The sequence below is a fragment of the Neovison vison genome, chromosome 3, assembly GCF_020171115.1.
Source record: "Neovison vison isolate M4711 chromosome 3, ASM_NN_V1, whole genome shotgun sequence".
NCBI lineage: Eukaryota > Metazoa > Chordata > Mammalia > Carnivora > Mustelidae > Neogale > Neogale vison.
The window spans coordinates 213,138,349-213,161,718 of record NC_058093.1 but is presented as its reverse complement, the minus strand read 5'-3'; the positions used below and the strand labels follow the sequence as shown (position 1 = coordinate 213,161,718).

General features: G+C 44.9%; 1 protein-coding gene across 1 annotated transcript in view; it reads right to left on the bottom strand.

The window, feature by feature from the left end:
* The window catches only part of PI4KA (phosphatidylinositol 4-kinase alpha), a 116,767-nt gene that overhangs the window by 65,820 nt on the left and 27,577 nt on the right, over nucleotides 1-23,370 (bottom strand). Inside the window, exons 5-18 of the mRNA XM_044243773.1 lie at nucleotides 21,915-21,987; nucleotides 21,053-21,312; nucleotides 20,432-20,498; nucleotides 16,331-16,479; nucleotides 14,016-14,081; nucleotides 13,357-13,453; nucleotides 11,419-11,610; nucleotides 10,795-10,895; nucleotides 9,795-9,924; nucleotides 8,628-8,760; nucleotides 6,387-6,482; nucleotides 5,822-6,005; nucleotides 5,274-5,377; nucleotides 2,961-3,129 (exon numbers count right to left, since the gene is read on the bottom strand). Coding sequence (XP_044099708.1) covers nucleotides 2,961-3,129; nucleotides 5,274-5,377; nucleotides 5,822-6,005; nucleotides 6,387-6,482; nucleotides 8,628-8,760; nucleotides 9,795-9,924; nucleotides 10,795-10,895; nucleotides 11,419-11,610; nucleotides 13,357-13,453; nucleotides 14,016-14,081; nucleotides 16,331-16,479; nucleotides 20,432-20,498; nucleotides 21,053-21,312; nucleotides 21,915-21,987 — 1,821 coding nt within the window. The remainder of the gene's footprint in view (nucleotides 1-2,960; nucleotides 3,130-5,273; nucleotides 5,378-5,821; nucleotides 6,006-6,386; nucleotides 6,483-8,627; nucleotides 8,761-9,794; nucleotides 9,925-10,794; nucleotides 10,896-11,418; nucleotides 11,611-13,356; nucleotides 13,454-14,015; nucleotides 14,082-16,330; nucleotides 16,480-20,431; nucleotides 20,499-21,052; nucleotides 21,313-21,914; nucleotides 21,988-23,370) is intronic.

The following is a 23,370-nucleotide window of genomic DNA, read 5'->3' as shown; positions in this document are numbered from 1 at the left end:
GGGTCCTGGGATAGAGTCCTGCATCAGGCTGTCTGCTAAGTGGGAAACCTGCTTCTCTCTCTCCCACTACCCCTCCTTGTGTTCCCTCTCTTGCTGTGTCTCTCTCTGTCAAATAAATAAATAAAATCTTTCGGAAAAAAAAAAAGACACCTTTCTGAAAAATATCTAGTCACTTTGGAAAGGGCCCACAGCAAATTTTAAATGGGGGAAAAAAATCATGATTTCAGAGTATTCAATGATATAATCCTGATCATGTAAAATAAATATATTTCCATAAAGAAATCTAGGAGGAAGTCTATCAAAATGTCAATGATGAGAGACGCCTGGGTGGCTCAGTCAGTTAAGCATCTGCCTTCAGCTCAGGTCACAATCTCAGAGTCCTGTGATTGAGCCCTGCTTTGGGCTCCCTGCTCAGCCGGAAGCCTGCATCTCCCTCTCCCTCCCTCCCTCCTCCCACCCTACCCCACACTTGTGCTCTCGGTCTCCTTGTCTCTCTCTCAAATAAATAAATAAAATCTTTTTAAAAAATGTCAGTATGGGGCGCTCAGTGGGTTAAGCTGCTGCCTTCAGCTCAGGTCATGATCTCGGGGTCCTGGGATCGAGTCCCACATTGGGCTCTCTGCTCAGCAGGGAGCCTGCTTCCCTCTCTCTCTGCCTGCCTCTCCATCTACTTGTGATTTCTCTCTGTCAAATAAATAGATAAAATCTTTCAAAAAAAAATGTCAGTAATGAGTACATCTGAGTAGAGGAATTACGGGCGCTTTTTACTTTATCAGTTAACGGTTTCTGCATCTTTTCTATAATAAACATATATTCTTTTCAAGTTATGGAAAATTTGGGCATTACATAAGAAATAACTATTAAAAGGTAGGTTCCCTGGTTGGACACACAAATAAGGCTATAAACTATAGTGCACACTGATAAGTCTCAGTTCTGGAAGCACTCACTTCAGGACATTCAGTTTATTTTTTCTATTGATAGCAGCAGCCAAGTACATTGAGCACCAACTGCATGCCGGGCAATTCCAAGCATTTCATATGTAATAACTAAATCTCTGGGGGAGAAAACGGGGTGTGAGTAGCTTGCCAAAACCCTACAGCCGCTCAGCCATGGGGACAGAATCTCAAGCCCTGCCTCCTCCTCTCTGGAAATGAATGGCTTCCCAGATATGCGATGACTGGGAAGAATTGTTGTTTCTTTCTTTCTCTCTCTCTTTTTTTAAAGATTTTATTTATTTGTCAGAGAAAGACCATGCACAAGCAGGGGAAACAGCAGGCAGAGAAGCAGGCACCCTGCTGAGCAAGGAGCCCGATGCAGAATTCTATCCCAGGACCTTGGGATCATGACTGGAGCTGAAGGCAGCTGCTTAACCAACTGAGTCAACCAGGCATTCCAAGAATTGACATTTCTTAATTTATAATCATGGCTCTTTGTCTTCATTGGGGCACATGTAGGCCAACCCCCTCTCACAGATTCGGCAAGTCCCCTTATTCTCTGAGGCCCCATCTTAGGGGGAAAGCACAGCAGTTGCTCAGTAAACACTGGGCTGTTCCCTGCATGATTGCAAACAGGAACTATTCTGCAAAGAAAAGGATTCACAGCTCTGCACCTGGAAGGTAGAAAAGGGATCCCTGCACTGTCAGGGCAACAACCCTCACTCCCAGCCCATGAATGAAGCACTACATCCTGAGTCTTGAGAATGTACACTTGTAGCGAGAGCAGGCAGAGAGGAGCAGCCCTTGAGTCCAGGAGCGTCCTTCTGGGCCCTGGAATACAATTTCCAGGGGAGGCAAGGAGAACGACTCCTGAAACACTCCTTGGACACATCACAGCCTCTGCTTTCTCGGCTGCCAAGTGTCTCCCTTCATCTCTGAGCAGCCCTCACTTCCCGATGCCCAAGGCCCCACTGGACACGACAGATGCCTCTGTCCCTTGTGTATCAGGATGGCCTAGCTGTGCACCATCCTGGGAGATCACTGTCCAGGGGTTTAGCAGAGCAAAGCTGAATTAGAGCGAAGGCTCTTAGGACCCCTTCTCGCACCAGCTATTTCTCCCTTAGCCAAGATTTTCACACAGAGGGCTAAAAGCTCCTTTTCATTCAGTTTCCAATTTAGCTATCACCTCCTCAGCTCGTCACACAGCCTGATCTAAAGCACTCCTCTCCACACTGCCCTGTTTTGGCTTTGCTGTCTGTAGGAGCAGGCCCCTTGTCTGCCTGTTCACTTCTGTAACCCCAGCACCTAGAACAAGGGCGAAGAAAGATTTGGCCGTGGCCAAATCTGACCCACACCTGTTCTTGGAAATAGAGTATTATGGGCACACAGCCACCCATTCTTTAACTGGCTTTATGCTACCAGGACAGAGCTGAGTAGTTGCAACAGAGACTCTACGGCCCACAGAGCATAAAGTAAGTATAATCTGGCCCTTTAGAGGTTGGCTGACCCCGATGAGGCACACAGTAGGTAAACAAACAGTAACTGTCTGGGGAAGGAAGGTGGGAGGAAAAGACAAAGGAGGATGAAGGTGGTGGAGATCTGGTAGAAAGAATGGCACCAACATGACAGGTCAAAGAGGACATGATGGGGTAGGGAGCTTAACCTGCCTCAACTTCCCCAGTCTGTCTCTTTGGAGGCTTAAGACCTGTCATTTTATCTGTCCCCATGGACCTGTCTCCCTGGATGGCCAGATTAGGTCAGATCTGGCCCTTCTCATGTTGTCACTGTGTTCTGATGAAGGCCTCCACCCCCTGGCTTCATGATGGCGGAGAGAAGGAAGAGTTTGGGGGAGTCCACACTAGGCTCACTTACCACCCTGGACCGGGGGAGGTAGCTGCCACAAGCCAGACATGGTTCTACAAGAAAGCTACCCTCTCTGAAAACTTGCCAGCATCCCCGAGAAAGAACCTTTGTTCTTGCTGTTTACCAGATGCCCCGGGGTGACCGCCCTTCCTCCCTCCCTACCTTCAGGGCAGGCCCCTTCTCACTGGCCCGCTCGCTGGCCCGCTTTCCCTCCAGCCCCAGCTGCACAAACAGCTCCAGCAGGTTCATGAGCAGCTCGTCCACGAGGTGCTCATCCTGGATGTTGGCTGCGATGTTGGCCAGGGCATTGATCACCGCCAGGGAGCAGTGCCTGGTGGGGAGAGAAATGACAGCTGCTACAACACAGGGTCTGGACTGCAAGGGTGAGACTAGCTGACTCCTGCCTCATCATGCCCCTCAGTGCCTGTGAATGAAAGAGCCCTCCAGGGGGGATGAGTGTCTCTGTGAACACCAGCTCCCTAAAGGACAGTCAGCTGCTACAGAAATGGCTTTAACCTCTCCTGACATGCATTAAGGGCCTTGGGGAACTGCTTAAGGTCCAGAAATCCACACTTATAGAACTTGTGAAGATCTTAGGACACTTCTGAGTGTTGAAAGACTACTACATAGCTAAATTCCTATAAGTCCTCAATTACAGGAAGCCTTAATTCACTATTACCACCCATGAAACTTTCCTGTGACGATCAGCTTCTTCCCCACACTGCCTCCACCATAGGGCTGATGCTAGTATTAGTTCACATCAGGCACTCAAGAAGCACTCAGTGGCCCTGGGACGACCTGCATTAGGACAGTGCTAGTACAGGTAAGTCCTGGATACAAAGCTGACAATGCGCCCCCTGCCCAGAGAGTCACAGCAAACCAGCAAGGCTGGCCAGACTTCTGTGGGGGCAGCCAGCGCCTGCCACTTCTATGCTGGATGACCTCAGGTGAGTGGCTCATCTTTGAGCCTTAGTTTCCTACCAAATAAAACAAGAATAATAGAATTCCCTCCTCACAGGGTGTAGGATGAATGAAACACTCCACATGAAGCACTGGGCGCTTTGCCTGGCCCGCAGAAATCTCCCAGCAAACAGCACACCCTTCACAGACACGTGAAATCCTGGGAGGTAAGGGCAAACGGACGGCAGTAAAAGCCTCCACTGGTGAGGAAGAAGACAAACCACTTGTGGTAGCGGTAAGACTTTATGGAGGTGGAGTCAGAAGTTGAAGAACTGGTAGGCATGGAGAAGGCCGAGTACTGCATACGGCAGCAAGATGGAGGCAAGGGTCAGAAGGAAAACAGCAGGAGCAAAGACAAGGAGGGGAAGGTGTGAGGACCAAGGAGGTGCAGAAATCACTTTGGGACAAGGAAGCAATGAGGGAAAGAGGTGTTTTGGTCTGTGAGTCAGTTTCTTCACAGAGACCAGAGATGGATGGACCATCCATCCCCTGTCCAGATATAGGGGAAAGGAGCTGAATGCCTCCCTAAACCAGTCCTCAGGCTGTCTAGTAGCCTGGGCTTGAAATGGAGGCAGTAAGAAGGTAAAGGAATGACACCACAAGAGTGTGAATTTATCAAGAGCTTTCCTGTAGGTGGTCTCAATTACCCACACAAATGGAGACAGGTATTCATTTGACAGATGACAGATGAAGAAATGAAGGCATGGAGAGGGTGATCTTTTTCAAAGGTCACACAGCCACACTTCCACCCACTAACATGAGTTGGAGAGAAGCTCAGAATGAGCCCTGCACGTAAAGGTCAGAAGGAGAGAAAAGAAATGCCAACAAAGGGGCACATGTCTTCCTCCCTGCCCCTTTCTTCCCTAGGTCTGTCAAACTCTTGTGAGATACTCCCGATGTGGAAAAACATGACCCTGCCCTCAAGGCATTCACAGTAGGGGCAAGGAACAGGCAAGGAAGCATGTCTTAGTCTGCCAGGAAAACTGGCCAAGCTTTACACAAATATCAAACATCTGAGGATGAAAATGTCCACTCCTTCCGACCCTCTAAATCCCACCTCTCTGAATCTATCCTGAGGAAAGCGTCAGAGACACTCACAGATACACAGCTATTAGATCGTTGGATGTAGCACTTACCAGTGGGAAACCTGGCAAACTACCACACCTCCAAGCTAGGGACTGATTAGATCTCAGTGCTGCTCTATGATGGGACACTCTGCAGCCATTAAAGGTGGCACATGGTAGAAGGTTAACGGCATGGCTGATGCACTGGTACATAAAAAAGCCTACTGGCTGGGTGGACACTTCGTTGTCAGGGGGGTCTGAGGTAATGACACTGAGATGCTCAGCTCCTAGTGGCACTCGCTCATTTCCTGCTTGTGCATGTGCTGATTGTAGCACATACTGCTTTTGTAGGAAAAAAGTTTATTCAAAAGACAAATCCCCAAACCTCACACTTTTAAAGGGCGCTGAAAACTGTCATGATCTAGAGTGACAACGAGGTCTAGTGAATTACCTATAGCCATGATCCTTGTAATCTTTAGTGGCTGAGTACACGACAGAGCTGGCCTTCACGCTGATCTGCTGGAAGAGATTCCACACTTCCTGATAAATGTATTGCTGGAAGAGAGTGAGGGACACAGTTACCATGGCATGACTTCCCACGAAAGCCCTTCCTTGGAACATGAAAAAGTTCCCTCTACCATCATTCAGAGAAAGAGCTTCTGGAATGTATGGACCATAAAGGCCCAAAAGAACATCAAGGGCACCCGTTCCTAAAGCTTTCAGCAAACTTCACAAGCTAAAAGGGAAATGGTTTCAACTTAAATTCTATTACATGTTATTAACATCAGCAAGAAATGAGTTTAAACCTCCTTTTCCCAGCACTTAGGGAGCCATCACTATTCCCTGTTACTTGGAAAAAAAATCTCCCTATTCACTGTCAGGAGAGCTGTGAGCATTTAACTCATCTGCAGGGTAAATTTAATCTATTTTTGCACTCCTGATAGTCAAAGTAACAATGCTTGCAGAGGGTAGTGGGTTTTACCGTAGGTCCTGCCTTACGTTTCCGGTGATAACCAGGCAGCCCAGCTGGTCAATGATGAGCACATCAAGGGGGGAGGGGGGCTGGCAGAATTTCTGCTGCAGGATCTGCAGAATTGGCTCCATGACCTTTGGGGTGTCCCTCAAGGCCACTGCAATGTGTCCCAAGGCTCGGATGGTATGGTCAGGAATCAAGTGAGCGTCCCTGTGAGGGGAGAAAGAGAAGCATCCTGGGAACAGTCCTCTGTGAAATGAAGCCCAGAAGCTACAGCCTGGACCTCAAGGTTACCACAGTCTGTCAGATGAAGTGGTCATCCGACAGCGGATGCCTGGAATCCTTACTTCCAGTAGAAACACAAAGTCTCTGGCTCTACTCAGTATGACACAGATCTTTCTCTGCTCCCAAACAGTGGTCCAGGATCAACATTCTAAGGTGAGTTTCACCTTAAATCAGGGGACAGACCTGATGCATGACTCCACGCTCTGCAAGTAAGAAGCACAGAAGTGCAAGATACCAGCCCCCCCCCCCCCGTCCCCCGTCAGGCCTGCTGAGAACAACAGGCTGCCCTTTGGGGATGAGACGTACTTGTCACTCTCCTGGGAGATATAGAGCCGGTTGGAGAGGCTGGCCAGGAAGGCCTCCACGATCACCGTGTCCACCGTCAAACCAGCTTTCAGGCACCTGGAGAGTGAGGAAACCCACATGGCATGGGGCATCAGAACAACAGATGAGTGTTCTGTTTCTGGTTTTTGTCTCTTTGTCAGGTCTACAGAGTTTAAAAAACTGCTCTGAGCATTTTTTCCCCAGGAATCTGAATGAAAATCATTACACAGAATGAATTCAAAGAATTGCTGCTGATTTTGCCCATTTGATAACTATCTCAGTCAGAAACAGTAACTTCATTATTTGACCAGAACAGTTTACTTCAGAATGTTACACTCACCCTAATTCCAATTTAAAATTTCCAGAACTGTTCCTTAACAAGTTACAGTAACTGGTTCAAGATAAATGGTCCCAAAATGGCTCAGGGAATATTATATGATATACCAAAGTTTTACTAGTATGAAGAAAAATTTATTTTCTAAAGAAAAGGGGTAATTTTATTTTATTTTATTTTTTTTTTTTTTAAAGATTTTATTTATTTATTTGACAGAGAGAGATCACAAGTAGGCAGATAGGCAGGCAGAGAGAGAGAGGAGGAAGCAGGCTCCCTGCTGAGCAGAGAGCCCGATGCGGGACTCGATCCCAGGACCCTGAGATCATGACCTGAGCCGAAGGCAGCGGCTTAACCCACTGAGCCACCCAGGTGTCCCGAAAAGGGGTAATTTTAAAAGCCCACGAAGACACAAAATCTTTTCAGGCATCTCTTGCTTTCTGTGTCTGGCTCCCATGCCAGAGTCAGAGAAGAGCATCTGGCTGATAGAAAAGGGCCGTCATATTCTCTTGATGGGGCTTCTGAGAGCATGGAGCCAGAATTCAGAGGGAGAGATACATTTTCATATAAATTAAAATGTATGTGGTTTCTGAGTTTGGAGTGCAAGAGTTCACATAGCAGGAGCCTGGGCAGCAAGGACACTCAATCATATAAAATCCGTCCCTTATGCTAAAAATTACAAAAAACCCAGAAAATGTGACAATGTGTCCTTACTCTGGATAATAGGCTGAGAGATAACTCTTTCCATTTTTTCTATATTCCCATTTTTAAATTACATTTATGATCAGGAAAAGAAAAACAAACCTTATTTAAAAAAAAAAAATTAGGGGTGCCTGGGTGGCTCAGTCAGTTAAAACATCTGCCTTCAGCTCAGGTCATGATCCCAGTAAGTCCTGGGATCAAGCCCTACATCGGGTTCCCTGTTCAGCAGGGAGTCTGCTTCTCCCTCTCCCTCTGCCCATCTTCCCACACCCATTCCAACTTATGCTCTCTCTCTCTCAACATAAATAAAATCTTTTTTTAAAATTTTTTTATAAACATTTAGATCTTTTTTTTTTTTAAGATTTTATTTATTTATTTGACAGACAGAGATCACAAGTAGACAGGAAGAAGGCAGAGAGAGAGGAGGGGGAAGCAGGCTCCCCGCTGAGCAGAGAGCCCGATGCGGGGCTCGATCCCAGGACCCTGAGATCATGACCTGAGCTGAAGGCAAAGACTTTAACCCACTTAACCACCCAGGTGCCCCAACATAAATAAAATCTTAAAAAAAAAATTGGGGTGCCTGGGTGACACAGTCAGCTAAGCATCTGACTCTTGATTTCGGATCTGGTCATGAGCTTGGGATCATGAGCTTGAGCTCCACATTGAGCCCTACATCAGGCTCTGCACTGAGCACAGAGTCTGCTTGAGAATCTCTCTCTTTTTCCTCTGCCCCTCCCTTCTGTGCACACGTGTGTGCGTGCTCTCTCTCTCTAAAATAAATGGAGAAATCTTTTTAAATGTCTTTTTTTTTTTTTTAAAGATTTTGTTTATTTATTTGACAGAGAGAGATCACAAGTAGGCAGAGAGTCAGGCAGAGGGAGAGAGGAGGAAGCAGGCTCCCTACCGAGCAGAGAGCATGATGCAGGGCTCGATTCCAGGACCCTGGAATCATGACCTGAGCCGAAGGCAGAGGCTTTTTAACCCACTAAGCCACCCAGGTGCCCGAGAAATCTTTTTTAAAAATATCATTAAAAAATATGTAATAATCTCTCTTTTAAAATTGGGTGTAGATTTACAATAGTCCAAAACAAGCTTTAAAAAATTATGAACATTTCTTACTTTTTAGTAATTTTATCTGAAACTTTTTCCCTTCCTCCCCAGGTTATGCATCCCATTGGCCGGTCTCCCACCTGCAGATGTTGTCAATGGCAATGTCCCGGAGCTGCTCATACATGGAGGGTTGGGTCTTCTTTCCCGAAATGACATTTAGAGTTGACTCAGAATGCTCATTGGTTACACTGATTTTTATATCATTGCCAGCAACTAAATGTAAAAATTCAAGTATGTATCTGGTTAAACCTGTCATTTTCCATCCCCTTGTCAATAATTCAAAACCAAAATAAATGCTGATCACTTTTACCTTATAAAACAACCTCTCTAAAATGATTTGACCAAACATTTCAGCAACAAAAGTGAGAACAGAAAGGATGAAATTAACATGTTTAAACAAAAGGAAGAATGTTTAGGTTGCAAAGCGATAAATGAGTAACACAGCGATTTCTTAAGAAATGGTTTGAAAGTCTTGATGAACACCCACAGGTATTCAGCCCCAAGAGTGAGCCATGGTCCTGTCCCTGAGGATTACCTAGCTGATGTGCACAAAAATAGTACGGGTGGGGGGTGAGTAGAGAGCAGGAGCTATAGAGCCACAGAAATCTCTCCTTGTCCCGGGGTCCAGGGAAAAGTCTTTTACCTGCTTGGAGGTTGGGTTTCTTCATCTGAAGGGAGAGGACAAAGCACCCACCTTCACAGGACTGACGGGGTGGGATGAGCAATACAGCATTAGAGCCCCAGGAGGAAGCAGGTGTTAATGAATGCTAATGGTTATGGGTGGCCAGATTTGCTCTGAGCCCATGTCCTTGTCATAGAAATGTGATAATACACTCACGAGGCAGGAATAGGGACTAGCTGAGACCCAGCTGAGATCCAGCATGGAGAGCTCCTGACCAGTGTCTGGAACATGCTGGACTCTCACTTTAGACTGTCTCAGTGATGGAAGGAGCCAAAAACCAAGTGGGACTAGAAGACCCCTCAGTGGTGGCAGGAGTATATGCCAGGGAGGGTGGAGGAAGGAAAGAACTGGAGCCAGATGGGGTCATGTATGGAAAGCCATGAATAAAGGCATAAAGGAAGAATGAGCCCAAGAACAGGGCAGGGCACACAACCCAGCCACAATCTCTCAGTCACAAAACCATGGCAGGCTGGCACACAAGGTCATGTGGTCCTTTCCTTGGACCCTCAGGGACACATGGGATTTAGAAGCTAGAGAGGTGGCTTTGGGTACAGCCATCTGTTACCTGTGTGGTACTGACTGTGGCACTTGTAGAGCTTCACCAGCACAGGGGACGGGACAACCAGGAAGTCCCGCAGAGACGGTGTCACAGAATGTACCACCACCGGGAACCTCTCACACAGGCGGCCCAGACCCTGTAACACACCATCAAGCCATCATACAACATAGGCTGTAGCCAGCTGAGCAGGCCCAAGCAATAGATGCCCAACCTTTCCGACACCTGAGTTGGGGACCAGAAACTTCCAAGGTCAAAACATTCAGGGCCACTTTGCTCACGGGGCAGAAAAAGAGGAAAGGAGCATGGTCTAGGCTCTGCTTACCCTAAACAGGAGATATATTGCTAAAGTGTGTCCCATTTCTTTTGAAAGCAAATTTAGGGGGACACGTGGGTGGCTCAGTTGGTTAAGCAGCTGCCTTCGGCTCAGGTCATGATCTCAGCGTCCTGGGATCGAGTCCCACATCGGGCTCCTTGCTCGGCAGGGAGCCTGCTTCTCCCTCTGCCTCTGCCTGCCTCTCTGTCTGCCTGTGCTCGCTCTCTCTCCCTCTCTCTCTGACAAATAAATAAATAAAATCTTACAAAAAAAAAAAAAAGAAAGCAAATTTAGGGGAGAAAGGATACACAACATGATTTCTGAACAAGGGCAGATATGGTTATTGGGATTGGTCAGTTGGCAGGTTAATAATCTCTGAGAGCAGAGTCAGCACTGCAGACATTGGGAGGTGTCCTTAGCACTTAGCCTGTGGTCTTGGGAATGGCCCAGTAGACACAGGGTGGCCTCTCCACAGACTCAGCTGCTCCTGGAAATCACAGAAATCCCTGGCACACTGTCAGCAGCAGCCCCCCACTCATTGATGAACTGTGTCCACAGCAGGCTCTGGTTCAAGTTCCTAGAGACAACAGCTCAGGTTGTGCTGCTGGTACGCCAACCAGAGCCTAAAAGATGTAACAAGAAGATTCCCCTGGTTGATGGGACCAAAGCCTCACCAGTGTCAGTGAGACTCACCTGCAGACAGCAAATAAGCAAGGGCAAATGAGCAATGATGACTTTGCTGGATGTCTTAGACTGCAGCTTCTCGGAGAGCTTGATGCAAAGATTTTCAGCACCTAATGTCAAAATGAGAGGAGGGTATGAACGATTAGCAAAGGCCAATATTTACAAAATACTTGTTCACCAATTAATCATACAATTAAATGCCCATGGGCATACTTTTTGCAGGCTTTATTAATAATGAGTGGCTACACCAGAAAGTATTCACAGGCAGTCAGACATCCTTAACTGAAACCTCATCTCTGCTCCATCTCTGCTGTTGTGAAAATACCAGCCCATGTGCTGAGGGACTGTTCTCTCTTTTCTGCTGGCCCTGAGCCTCTCATCCTAGTGCTCTGCACATGGCAGCCATCCACAGTCTGCCACACACTTCCCATTCTGCTGTTCACCCTAGACAAGCACCTTTTCCTCCAGCACAGACCTCCCACTTCTCCACATAAAAGCCTAAAGAACCATCAAGAAACAAGGAAGAGAACACACAGTCCCTGTGGCCTTGGCCATCACCTCCTCCCATGTCCAGTTTCCTCAACCTGAGGACAGGACACCGGACATCTGGGGCACGGCAGGGGCGATGCTCACCCTGCTCGTCCTTCACGGCCCACACCATGAGGTCCACACAGGCGGCGTTTGCCTGGCAGCGAAGCTTGAGGGGGCTCAGTTCATTGTGGACCCGGTCGGCATCATGCAGAATCTTCTGGAGCTCCCCCTGGCTCGTGTTGAACTGCTCCAGCACAAAATCATGGATCTCCTTCACAAAGGAGGTTGGAAGGTCTGTGGGAAAGAAAGCAGGCATTGCGGGTGGAAACAAACCACCAAAGTTCAAGCAGTAACCCTATGGTCTCTCCCACTCTAACAGAAACCCGAGAGGAGTAGGTCTGCTGCCGGCTCTTTTGGTTCTAAGAATGCCCACTGAGGGGGCGGCACCTGGGTGGCTGGCAGTTAGGCATCCAATTCTTTTTTTTTTTTTTTTTGAAGATTTTATTTATTTATTTGACAGAGAGAGATCACAAGTAGGCAGAGAGGCAGGCAGAGAGAGAGAGAGGAGGAAGCAGGTTCCCTGCCAAGCAGAGAGTCCGATGCGGGACTCGATCCCAGGACCCTGAGATCATGACCTGAGCCGAAGGCAGCGGCTTAACCCACTGAGCCACCCAGGCGCCCTAGGCATCCAATTCTTGATCTCAGCTCAGGTCATGATCTCAGTGTCATGAGGTCAAGCCCCTGCTTAAGATTCTCTCCCTCCCTCTGGCCCTCCCCACCTGCTCACATACATACACAGAGGCATGCTGCGCTCTCTCAAAAAAATAAAAAGAAAAATAGAAAGAAAGAAAGGAAAGAATGCCCACTAGGAAGAATTTGAATAGGCTATGCTGGCTGTCAGCATACACACTACTGGGAACTCAGAAGAAATGACCATTTCCCAGGGAAGTGAGAGCCATGCTGTGTTTTAAGCAGTCAATATTCTAAAACTTGAATGTATGAAACACAGAAACTGGGATGTATCATTGCTGGAATTGGTCCCCTTAACAGTGAGAAATACTTTAGTGGTTTTTGTTGTTGTTTTAAATGAAAAGGTTGTGGGCTATCAGCTAAGGGGAAAACTGGCTATTGCCTGAAGATGAGAATTCCCTGGGTACAGGGCTGCATCTTTGGGGCACCCAGAGTTCACAGCTTCTTCCAACGTTCATCTTTGGGGCCTGGAAAAATCAGGAGACTCCCTGTGATGGGAACAAGTCAGAAAAGCCAAGGAAGCTGGCAACATGAGGCTCAGGTGGGGAGAGAAGCCTCAGGGCACCTGAAGGTCAGGTTGGACAGGCCAGTCCCTTCCACCCTTCTTTGTGAACCTAACACTTGCTAGGTCTCCAGCCTGACACAAAGTCCCAGGAGTTTCTGGAACCGAATAAGGAAAACAGCTAACTATAGTACGTCTTGTACATCTTGTATAGTACACCTTTTCCTTGACAGAATACTACATAATCATCAAAACTTACATTGATGGAGAACATTCTATAACATAAAAGAAAGCAGGAAACACGTTTTAAAAATGCACAAAAGAAGGAAAGGCTAAATTTGTGTGTGTGCACATGCTAAACCATAATATCTGATAACTATAACTATATAACAATAATAATCTGATAAATAATCTGGTAACTATTTTCTCTGAGTTATCAGATTATAATAAATGCCTCGTTTTCTTATTTTTTTAGCTTTTTGAAATATATAAAATAGACATGTTAAATTGTATACAAGATTGGGCAATCAGGACAAGACCACCACAGCATGTCAGAAAAGCCTCTGAGGAAATAAACCCACCAAAGGAGCCATCATTGATGATATCACGGGTACAAGATCATGGACGGATCTTTTTCTTTCTTATTTGCTTCTTCCCCCAAATTTCAGTAATGTGACCATGTTACTTGCGTGTTTTTAAGCAGCCATGGCAGAAGGAAGAACAGACCTGCGGCAGTGTCCTGGAACCCCGTGTCACCGCAGTCACATGTGGGCACAAACCGTACCTACCTTTCATGTAGTACAGAGTGTCACGCAGCATCTTGAACATGGCCACGTAGAGAGGGTCGCTGAATGTGGTGTAGTAGAGATCAGCGCTAGGGTTGGCCTGTGAAGGAACAGAGACACGTGACTACACCATGGAAATTCCCGGACCTCCTTCTGCCTTCTAGGCTGAGGCCCAGCTGAGTATTATATTCCTGATGTAGCATTAGAGAGATGGAGTCACCGTTTATCATGATTCACCATTTGGAACAGTTGAATTCCTCTCCTCCCTCTCTTAAGCATCAGGCAGAGGAAAACAAAAGACTCAGGCTGTTCAGAGATGCCTGTGGGGGGTCACCACTGCACCCTCCAAACCTCCACATATTGTTCTTATGGAAAGAACCACCCTCCTCTCACTGAAAATTCACCATCTTTGGCTGTCTTACAGGATCTGGAGAAGGAGAAAGATAGCCAAGCAGCTGTCAGACCACTATGAGGTGATCGATTTAAAAGAAGCAGCACAGAGCAAGCTCTCAGGGGGAGGCTGTGTGGCCACTATGGGGACACTAAGCTGAAAGCTGACTGACAACCTGTCACTCCAGTCCCCACCCACAAACTCTTCCTGTTCTCTCTACGCACAGGCTCACATCAGGCTGATCTCAGGATGGTGACCCAAACAGATGTACCTCTATCACGCTGGCTACGACTGCGTCCAAGGATTTGAGAACAGGCTCCTCGACGATCTTCTTCACCTGTCAGAGGAAACAAGACCTCGTGAGGCACCTGATGAACACGGAGAGACAGAGATGCTGGTTCCCTCTAATAAAGAACAAATCATGTTGACAGATGAAACCACATAACAAGCTCATGAGATGAGAAATGAGATGGAAATGACAGATCAACAACATACCCATTATGGCTTCACATCAAACTATAACACAGAAAATGTCCTCAATTCTGCCATCACTTTGAACTTGTCTTCCTGCCATTGAGTGGAAAAACATGAAAACGGGAAAGGAACCAACTCCCTCAAATTTGCTAACATTAGATTTCCATTTCCAAGATGTGAAAGTGTTCAAACTCAAGGCATCACTGACAATGCACCCAAACCTCCTCCCAGACATCAGGGACACCTTCCCAGCCAGTCCTCAGCCCTGATGACTCCTCCTCCTCCTCTTGCTGCAGGTACTCCGAATGCAGTACACATTCTAGATTTCTAACAGAAGCACTTATTTCCACCCATGCTCTGTACTAGCATTAGTACAGGAATGAATTGTTCTGGCAACCGCAGAGCCTCCTGATAAAACTATCTGCCACCCCAACTGTAGTTCTTAAAGAAGCTGACTTTCAAAATGTATAGACAATGATAGAAGAAATGAAAGGAGAAAAAATGAAAAACTGCCAAGAAGAAAAGCTAACCTTGAGAAGTTAAAACATAATGGGAAAAAGAACCGCCTTTATAAAAGAGTGTGAAACACGCAGCCTTCAATTGGGATTTCTGAAATGAAACTAGGAAGAGTTACCTGACCATCTGAGAAGGCCACCCAGGCCTTTGGTCTGGGACACTAACAGGGAGGAGCGGTTTAGGGAGAGTTTTCCTTCTTGAGGGCAACTTCAAAAACATTTGTAGGCTATTTAGTAATTCACTGTGGCTCTATCCTCATTAATAATTGCCAATGCTTTCATGCTTTGTTGTGTTTTTTTAAAGCGGCTCCCCTCCCAGGATGGAGCCCAACTCGGGGGCTTGAACTCATGACACTGAGATCAAGACCTGAGCTGAGGGGCGCTCGGGTGACTCAGTCGTTAAGCGTCTGCTTTTGGCTCGGGTCATGATCCTGGGGTCCTGGGATGGAGCCCCGCATGGAGCTCCCTGCTCAGCGGGAAGCCTGCTTCTCCCTCTCCCATTCCCCCTGCTTGTGTTCCTTCTCTTGTGTCTTCTATCAAATAAATAAATAAAATCTTTAAAAAAAAAAAAAAAGACCTGAGCTGAGATTAAGAGTCGGATGCTCAATCGACTGACCCAGTGAGGTGCCCCTGCTTTAATGTCTTCATACATCTTCAGCCTAAAACCAGCTCCTGCAGGGATTTCTGTTCACACTCCACACTGAGGGAGACCCTCTCGTTCTTTTCAAAGATGAAAGTCTCATTTTTAGAGTCTGTCCGTGATAGCATCTTTATCCTTATCTACCCACTTGAATCTGTCTCAAAGCAACTCAGCTCAATCATAACAACTTCAGAGTCCCTGGATCAGAGACCCATCTATTTCAGAATTGGGGCAATGGCACCAATGCCTTCTCTGATGCTACCTCAGAGGTCAGCCCAAGGTATCCAAATATGAAAAAAAAGGTTTTGTATTGATCTAAAAATATCAGCCAATGGGAGAGAGTCCAGAGCAATAAGGAACTAAACTTGGGGTCAGATTCCCTGGGCTGAGTCCCAGCCCTGCCCTTGGCTGATGGATCCTTGATGTATCTGGCACTGATTGCCTCACCTCTAAAATGGGGATGAATCCCCGCCTCTCCCACATAAGCGCTAAAATGATTCAATGAAAACATTACACAAATGACTTCATGTGTTACTCTCTCCTTCTTCCAACAAAAATTTATGACTTCTAAGTAATATTCTGAAAAAAAAAAAAAAAAAAAAAAAACCTCCTAGTTTTTCTTTTGGAAAAACAAACAACCAACCAGGGTTTGGCATCCAAGTGGCTCAGTCAGTTAAGCATCCGACTCTTGATTTCTGCTCAGGTCCTGACCTCAGGCTCATGAGATTAAGCCCTGTCTTGGGCTCCACACTCAGCATGGAGTCTGCTTGAGATTCCTTCTCCTTTTCTCTGTCTGTCTACCTCTGCCCCTCCCCGACGACTCACTGATCTCTCTCTCTCCATGAAAAATCAAACCAAAACAAAAAGAAAAACCAAAACAAAAGCCATGCTTATACCACTAGTGATTTTACTGACGGAGGTACACAAGCTCTGTTTAACCACGGATGTTTTCCTTACCAAGTTTAAGAGTTCTCGAAGCATTTCTAGTGGAATATTAAACTCCTTATAGGTGATGCCATTGAAAAGAGGAGAAACTGAGAAGCTGGAACTGATGGTGGAAAAGTAGTAATCAGGCTCCAGGGCACTCCCGTCAGGTAAGTACGAGACTGGTAGGGAAGAAAACCAGAAAGTCAATCACGGTCACATATGACCAGGATACTTCCCCAAGCTGCTTCCCTCAGTAACAATAAAGGCATAGATTTTGCTTTTGTTTATACGCCAATTCTTTTTTTTTTTTTTTTTTAATGAACAAGTAAAGGCTGGATTTCAAATCTTTGGAGAATGATACCTCTTATGAGAGTGTTTCACATCAAAGCTCAGATATAATCGTGTCCTAGTATTTTCAACACAGACAGTATAACTTTATGTAGTTAGAAAAAAAAAGTATTACTTTTTTTTTTTTTTAAGTATTACATCTTTTTAAAGGTTGACATACGTAAGTTTCAGGTCCTCAGGACCCCAAGATATTTCACCACCAAAATTAGAACAAAAATGTACATTATTAGAGGTTTCAAAATAAGAACAAAAATAAAGTCAATCGTCTAATACTTATGAATAAATATGAACCCCAAAAGTCTATAATTGTTTGAAAGTTATCTACGATAGAAGACTATGACTAGAAAATAGTTAAGTTTGTAGTATTTTCGTATTAAATAGTGATAGACAATTACCAGCCCATTAAAAAACAAATAATAAATTTTAATGCTTTCTGAAGCCCTGCATCACAGAAAAAGCAAAGAGTTGGGTTTATCCTGATTGTGTCAAAACTGGTGTGTATTTCTATGATGCTAGTGATGTTCTGCTGACCTGATTACAGGCAGATGGGTCCCATTAGAGCAAACAGGCAACTTACAAAGAGGATGGGCAATAATATGGAGAGCAGTTGAGACACTGGAGGCCAACATCATAAATGATCACTGAAGGAGGGAATGAATGAGGAATGAGTGAGAACAAAGCTGGTTTAAATAGGTAGGGAACAAGGTAAGAAGTATGTGTCTGTGTGTATGTCAAATGTGTATAAATAGATGTATTTACACACACAGATATGTATATTTATTCATAAGTATTTATTCATATTCACTCACAAGTGCTGGATAAACACACACACACACACAAAGGAGTATTATTCAGCCTTAAGAAAGATTTTGCTGAACGGCTGCCTCCGGCTCAGGGCGTGATCCTGGAGTCCCGGGATCGAGTCCCACATCAGGCTCCCAGCTCCATGGGGAGTCTGCTTCGCTCTCTGACCTTCTCCCCTCTCATGCTCTCTCTCACTGTCTCTCTCTCTCAAATAAATAAAAAAAAAAAAAAAAAAAAAAAAAGAAAGATTTTGCTGTTTGTAACATCGATGAACCTGAAGGACATTACGTGAAGTGAATAAGCCAGACATGGACAGAAAATAAACTGCATGATCTCACTTATATGTGAACACTTTAAAAAGTCGAATACATGGGAGCAGAGCTGAGCAATTGTTACTATGGGGCAGGGAGATGGGGGAAATGGGGAGATGTTGGTCAAAGGTACAAAGTTGCAGTTAAATAGTATGAATAAGTCTAGAGAGCTAATGTATAGCATGATGACAATATTTAATAATATGGTATCAAATACTGGAAAGTTGCTAAGAAAGCAGATTTCAGGTGATATCACTGCATTAAAAAAAAAGAAAAAAATGATAATGGTGAGGACATGTTTAGAGTCATCACTTCACTACGTAAATGTATATCAAATCATCATGTTATATACCTTAAGTATATACAAGCTTATATTTAAAATAATAAGAAGATAAAATGTTTGTGATTAGAGGACACCTCTCAGACACCATGAAATAGGGACTAAGGTAGAGATGGAGGCAAAAGACAGAAACTGCAGAGTCAAGGATCTAAGAAGTGGGATTCATGAAGGGAGGAGTCACTGAAAGTTTTTAAGGTAGAAATGATTTGTGCTTTTAAGAAATAACTCTTTAGGGGCGTCTGTGTGGCTCAGTTGGTTGACCGACTGCCTTCGGCTCAGATCATGATCCTAGAGTCCTGGGATCGAGTCCCGCATCGGGCTCCCAGCTCACAGGGAGTCTGCTTCTCCCTCTGACCTTCTCCTCGCTCATGCTCTCTCTCACTGTCTCTCTCTCAAATAAATAAATAAAATATTAAAAAAAAAAAAAAGAAAGAAGTCTTTAAAAACATCTTTTTTTTTAAAACTCTTTAAAAACATTCTTACAGATCCGTAGAAAAGGCCCTGGAAAGAGAAGAAAGACCAACTGCAAGAAAAACCAGACTTGGGGTGCTGGGCTGGCTCAGTCAGTAAGGCATGCAGCTCTTAATCTTGGGGTTGTGAGTTCGAGCCCCATGTTGGGTGCAGAGATTACTTAAAAATAAAATCTTGAAAACAAAAGAAAAATCAGAGTCGAACAGGAGGTACTGGAGCAGAAAAGGAAGGAACAGTGTCTTGGCCTGCTTGTCTTGACAATGAGGTGTACTTTCAAGAGCAGGAGCGGAGCTCACAGCTGAAGCAAAGAGGCCAGCACAGAGCCCTGCTCATTCTGCCTCTGCTGGATGAGTGCAGAAAGTTCACACAGGTGGCCCACACCTGGGTGCACCCCCATCCTGGGCACTCTCTGGAAGTGCACCAAGGAGGGCTGCCCCAATGAAGAGGGGCCCATAAGTAGAGAGATCAGAAGAGCTGTTCACCAGGGAAAGCAAAGCCTTCAAGGGCACACCATGGCTATCTTCAGATGCCCCAAGGACAGACAGGTGGCAAGGGTTGTTTAAAGCCTGGAGGGAGGGGCACCTGGGTGGCTCAGCTGGTTAAGCGTCTGCCTTCAGTTCAGGTCATGATCTCAGGATCCTGGGATCAAGCCCCGCATCGGGCTCCCTGCTCAGTGGGAAGCCTGTTTCTTCCTCTCCCTTTGCCTCTCCTCCTGCTTGTGCTCTCTCTTGCTATCTCTGTCACTGTCTCTCTCTGTGTCAAATAAATAAATAAAATTTTTAAATAAATAAATAAATAAAGCCTGGAGGGATAATTCAACCACAAGTGGTTCTCTCTGGGAGCAGCAGGATTTTGAGTGAGTGAGCTTGGTTTTTACATTCCAACATATACACAGACTATAACACAGGGTACATTCTCACACAGCTAAGAGACACTCTAGGCAAAGTTGCCCACATTTATTTGAGTTCAGATTCTCCCCTCATTTTTTTCTTTTAATTCCCCTCACATCTTTTAAGATCCTATTGAGAAATGCTCTTTTAGTAATTAGCATGATCCAAAAATGGAATAGATATAGCATTCTGGTTTTCCCACTTCTATCACTTAACCTATCACTTAATTGAGTCTTACTTCTCTCAAAAATAAGGTAGAGGTGATTTTACCACATAGCTGACACTGTACAAGGCTATCCTATGAATCTAATTCAGTAAATTATGTGAAAATGCTTTGTGATCCACAAAGCTCTATAAAAAAGTACACTTGTAAAAAAAAACGTACTACTTGTATCATTATTACATTTTTTAAAAATATTATTTACATAATTAATGAGTTTAAAACAAAAAAAAGCAGGGCCTACCATGAGTACTTCCACCTGAAAACCAGTGCTTTCACAGGTTAATTTATTAAAATTTTGATGATAGACACATGAGGGTCTGTGTGTATATATATATATATATATATATTTTTTTTTTTTTTTTTTTTTAAGATTTTTATTTATTTGGCAGAGAGAGAGAGATCACAAGTAGGCAGAGAGGGAGGGGAAGCAGGCTCCCTGCTGAGCAGAGAGCCCAATGCAGGGGTCAATCCCAGGACCTTGAGATCATAACCTGAGCCGAAGGCATAGGCTTTAATCCACTGAGCCACCCAGGTGCCCTGAGAGTCTGTATATTATCATGTGCACTTTACTGCACCCTTGAAATACTTTAAAATTAAGAAGCTTAAACAAAAATAGAGAGGAAATGCTCTCTAGATGCATGACAGCAGAGTGTTATTATTAGCATCTTTTACATCATGGTAAGTCACAGTGAACCTGCTCTCCAAGTACCAGGTGAATTTTCCTGTCAGAGGGGTGAAGCCCACCTTCAAAGTAGTGAAAGGCAGATCCTCCAGGGGAGCTGGGAGGAGGCATTCCGCGTTCAGGGCTGACCTGAAACACAAAACCACCTTACAGATTAGGAAAGGCAAAACTGCTGTCAGTTTCTCTTTAGACAAGATTCTCCCTGCCAGCCCAATGTTTGTACCTCCAGTCCTGGTCCACACCTTACCTCCTCCCTGAAGCCCACCTTAGCTAAGTGTTCTCTACTATATACCATGTCCCTAATTTCTTCATGCTTAGCCATAGATTTTTTACTTCATTAGTGAGTTGAATTATTCTTAGCACTTGGTGTCTTGTCTCCCTTAGCACTTAGCTTGTTTCCCTGAGTCAATTATGTACTTCTTAAAGGTACCAACTGTCTCCTACTCAGAATAGAGCTTGGCACCCAACTGCTAGGGAAAAAAATACTAGGAGATCACTAGGAGATGAAATCACTTATAAATCTTAAAAGGCCAAAGCAAGCCCATGTATTATTACCCAGAATTCTAGTGAGAACCTTTCCAGTTTCATGAATTTCCTCAGAGAGCATGCCAGTGAGATTTTCTTCGAGTGAGCACTTAAGAAGAGCTGACCTCTATGCCTGCCTCCCAGGCGCACAGCCCCACCTGAGAGATGCTGGACACACTGCTGGTCTTCCTCTTCAGGGTGCCCTCCTGACACACTGTCAGCAGATTGCTGGGGAGGATGGAGCGGAAGTCATTGAAGGATCGCCTCCGCACACCTTCAAGCTCCTCAGGGACTCGGAGGGAATGAGGAGGGACTTTGGGGAACAGTTTTGAAAGCAGAGACTCCTCCGTGTTGCTGTAACGCCCAAATGCTCGTGAGATTCCGATCAGGCATGGGATGGCGTATTTGCAAAGATATTCTAGAAGACAAAGTGAAAATGTTCCAGTATCAAAAGGCTGCCCGGGAGTGAGTTGTGCTGCACCAGCTGGTAACACTGGCTGACATCTCACAACCCACCCCCTAGCAAATGTGGGTCAGAACAAGTCACATCAACAGGTCAGCCCAAGGGTTGACATGAACAACAACTTCAGACTATATCTTTGTCACACACAGCTGTTCTCTCTGGGAGGTCTCCATCTAGGCATGGTACACCCAAATCAGTAACACAGGTAGTTTTATTATCAGGTACCTTTACTATACTTAATATATGTTGTCCTCCTCGGATTAGGTTGGTAGCCTTACACTAGAGGCAGCTGGGCATGTTATAAACTAAGAAACTGAGGCCCAAAAAGGGTGAGGTGACTTGTCTAAGGTCACCTGGTATTCAGGGAGCAGAGCTGTGCTCATGACCCCCAGGTGGCCTTTGAGCTAATACACAACAAAGGCAAACTAATACAGGAAGGTTTCATCCATCAGGTACACAAACAGTAAAGCACAAAAAAGAACACTGGGAAAAGCAAAGGAAAAAAGTAATCACAAAGTCATTAAGAAAAAAAAAAAGCCTCAGATTTATATTCATACCTTTTTCTTGAATCTCTAAGGCCTGGCACATTCCCAAAAGGACATGCAAAACCTGCAAAAGTGCCTCTAAAATCTGTAATAGCCACAGAAACAGAAAAGACAAATTTATAAACAAAATCAGGTAAGTCTCACAAAATTCATTCAGAATTAGAAGGAGCTTTACACATTATATTCATACCCATATCTGATACATATATCCCTGAATGACAGCTCTGGTGAGTGGCCAATCAGCTGAACTTCCAGGGACAGAAACCGGCCCTCCTGGGTTGGTCCAGAGTGCCCCCTAACTATGGGCCATATTGTCCTGTGGGGCTTGTGACCTCTGGCCCTTGGAGCCACTACTTTTTCCATATTCCAGAAACAGATGATAGGCCCCCAAATCTCTTTTTGTGGCAAATACCCCTAATTCTTTCAATCTATTCCTTAGAACTAACGTACTTTACGATGCTGAGTGCCTGCTTCTGATTTCATGGTAGTCCCATGTGTCAAAAACAGTCTCAAATTGTGGTGCTCAGGGAAATACATTAATATTCCAGGGATGTTGGGACTCACCCTGAGTAATCACCACACTCTAAACATATTCTAGACTTCCATCCACATGACATCAGCTTTTAGCCAGCTGCTTCACTCTGCTGGCTCAATGAGCTTACAGATACCTAAAATACTTGAATCTCTTCTACACCAGTACTGATGCTGTTGGCATTTTTTGCCTGTCACTGACGCCACCAAAGCTCAGGGGATTAGCTTTCGTTCATTGTTCTGGTCTCTGATTCCCAGCATTGTGTCATCTACAAATGAAACCAACTTGCTTTCTGAATCTTCATTTATGGCCCTGGCTTGTTTTGCTTCAATAGTAAGAGGTAGAGGGGAGACTAGGGGAGGCTTCTGCTGGGTCAGCACCCTCTGGGGAAGTCCAGACAGCTCCACAAACCTTCCAAATTGTTTTGACCTTTAGCCCGTATTCTAGATCTAGGATTTCAGGAGGGTGTTTCTCTAATGCCTTGTTGAAGATCAACTAGATTGCATCTACCTTATTTCCCTCTACTACCAGTCTCGGAGGAAACCCCAGGCAAAGAAGAGAATAAAATTGTCCTCCTATAATGTGTTCCCAATCAAGGTAAATTTCTGACATGTTGCTGATGTTAAACGATGCTGAATAATATATGAAGATTTGAAAAGCAAGACTTTCTCCATTTCATATATTAAAGTTATGCCACCATCTTTAGTATTGATGCTTTGATAAATGTTATTTATAAAAAAGCCCTTAACTTACAGCCTGTTAACTTCTGAAATAATGATCTACAATTCTAATATATTTAGTTATCTCTTTGGCCAACCTATAAATAAAGAACCTAAACTAGGAAAGAAGGATGGAGAAGATCATTAACGGCAGAAATACTCTCAACAAAATTTACAGTTCGATTAAGTAAAGAGACTTTAAAAATTAAAAAACAGA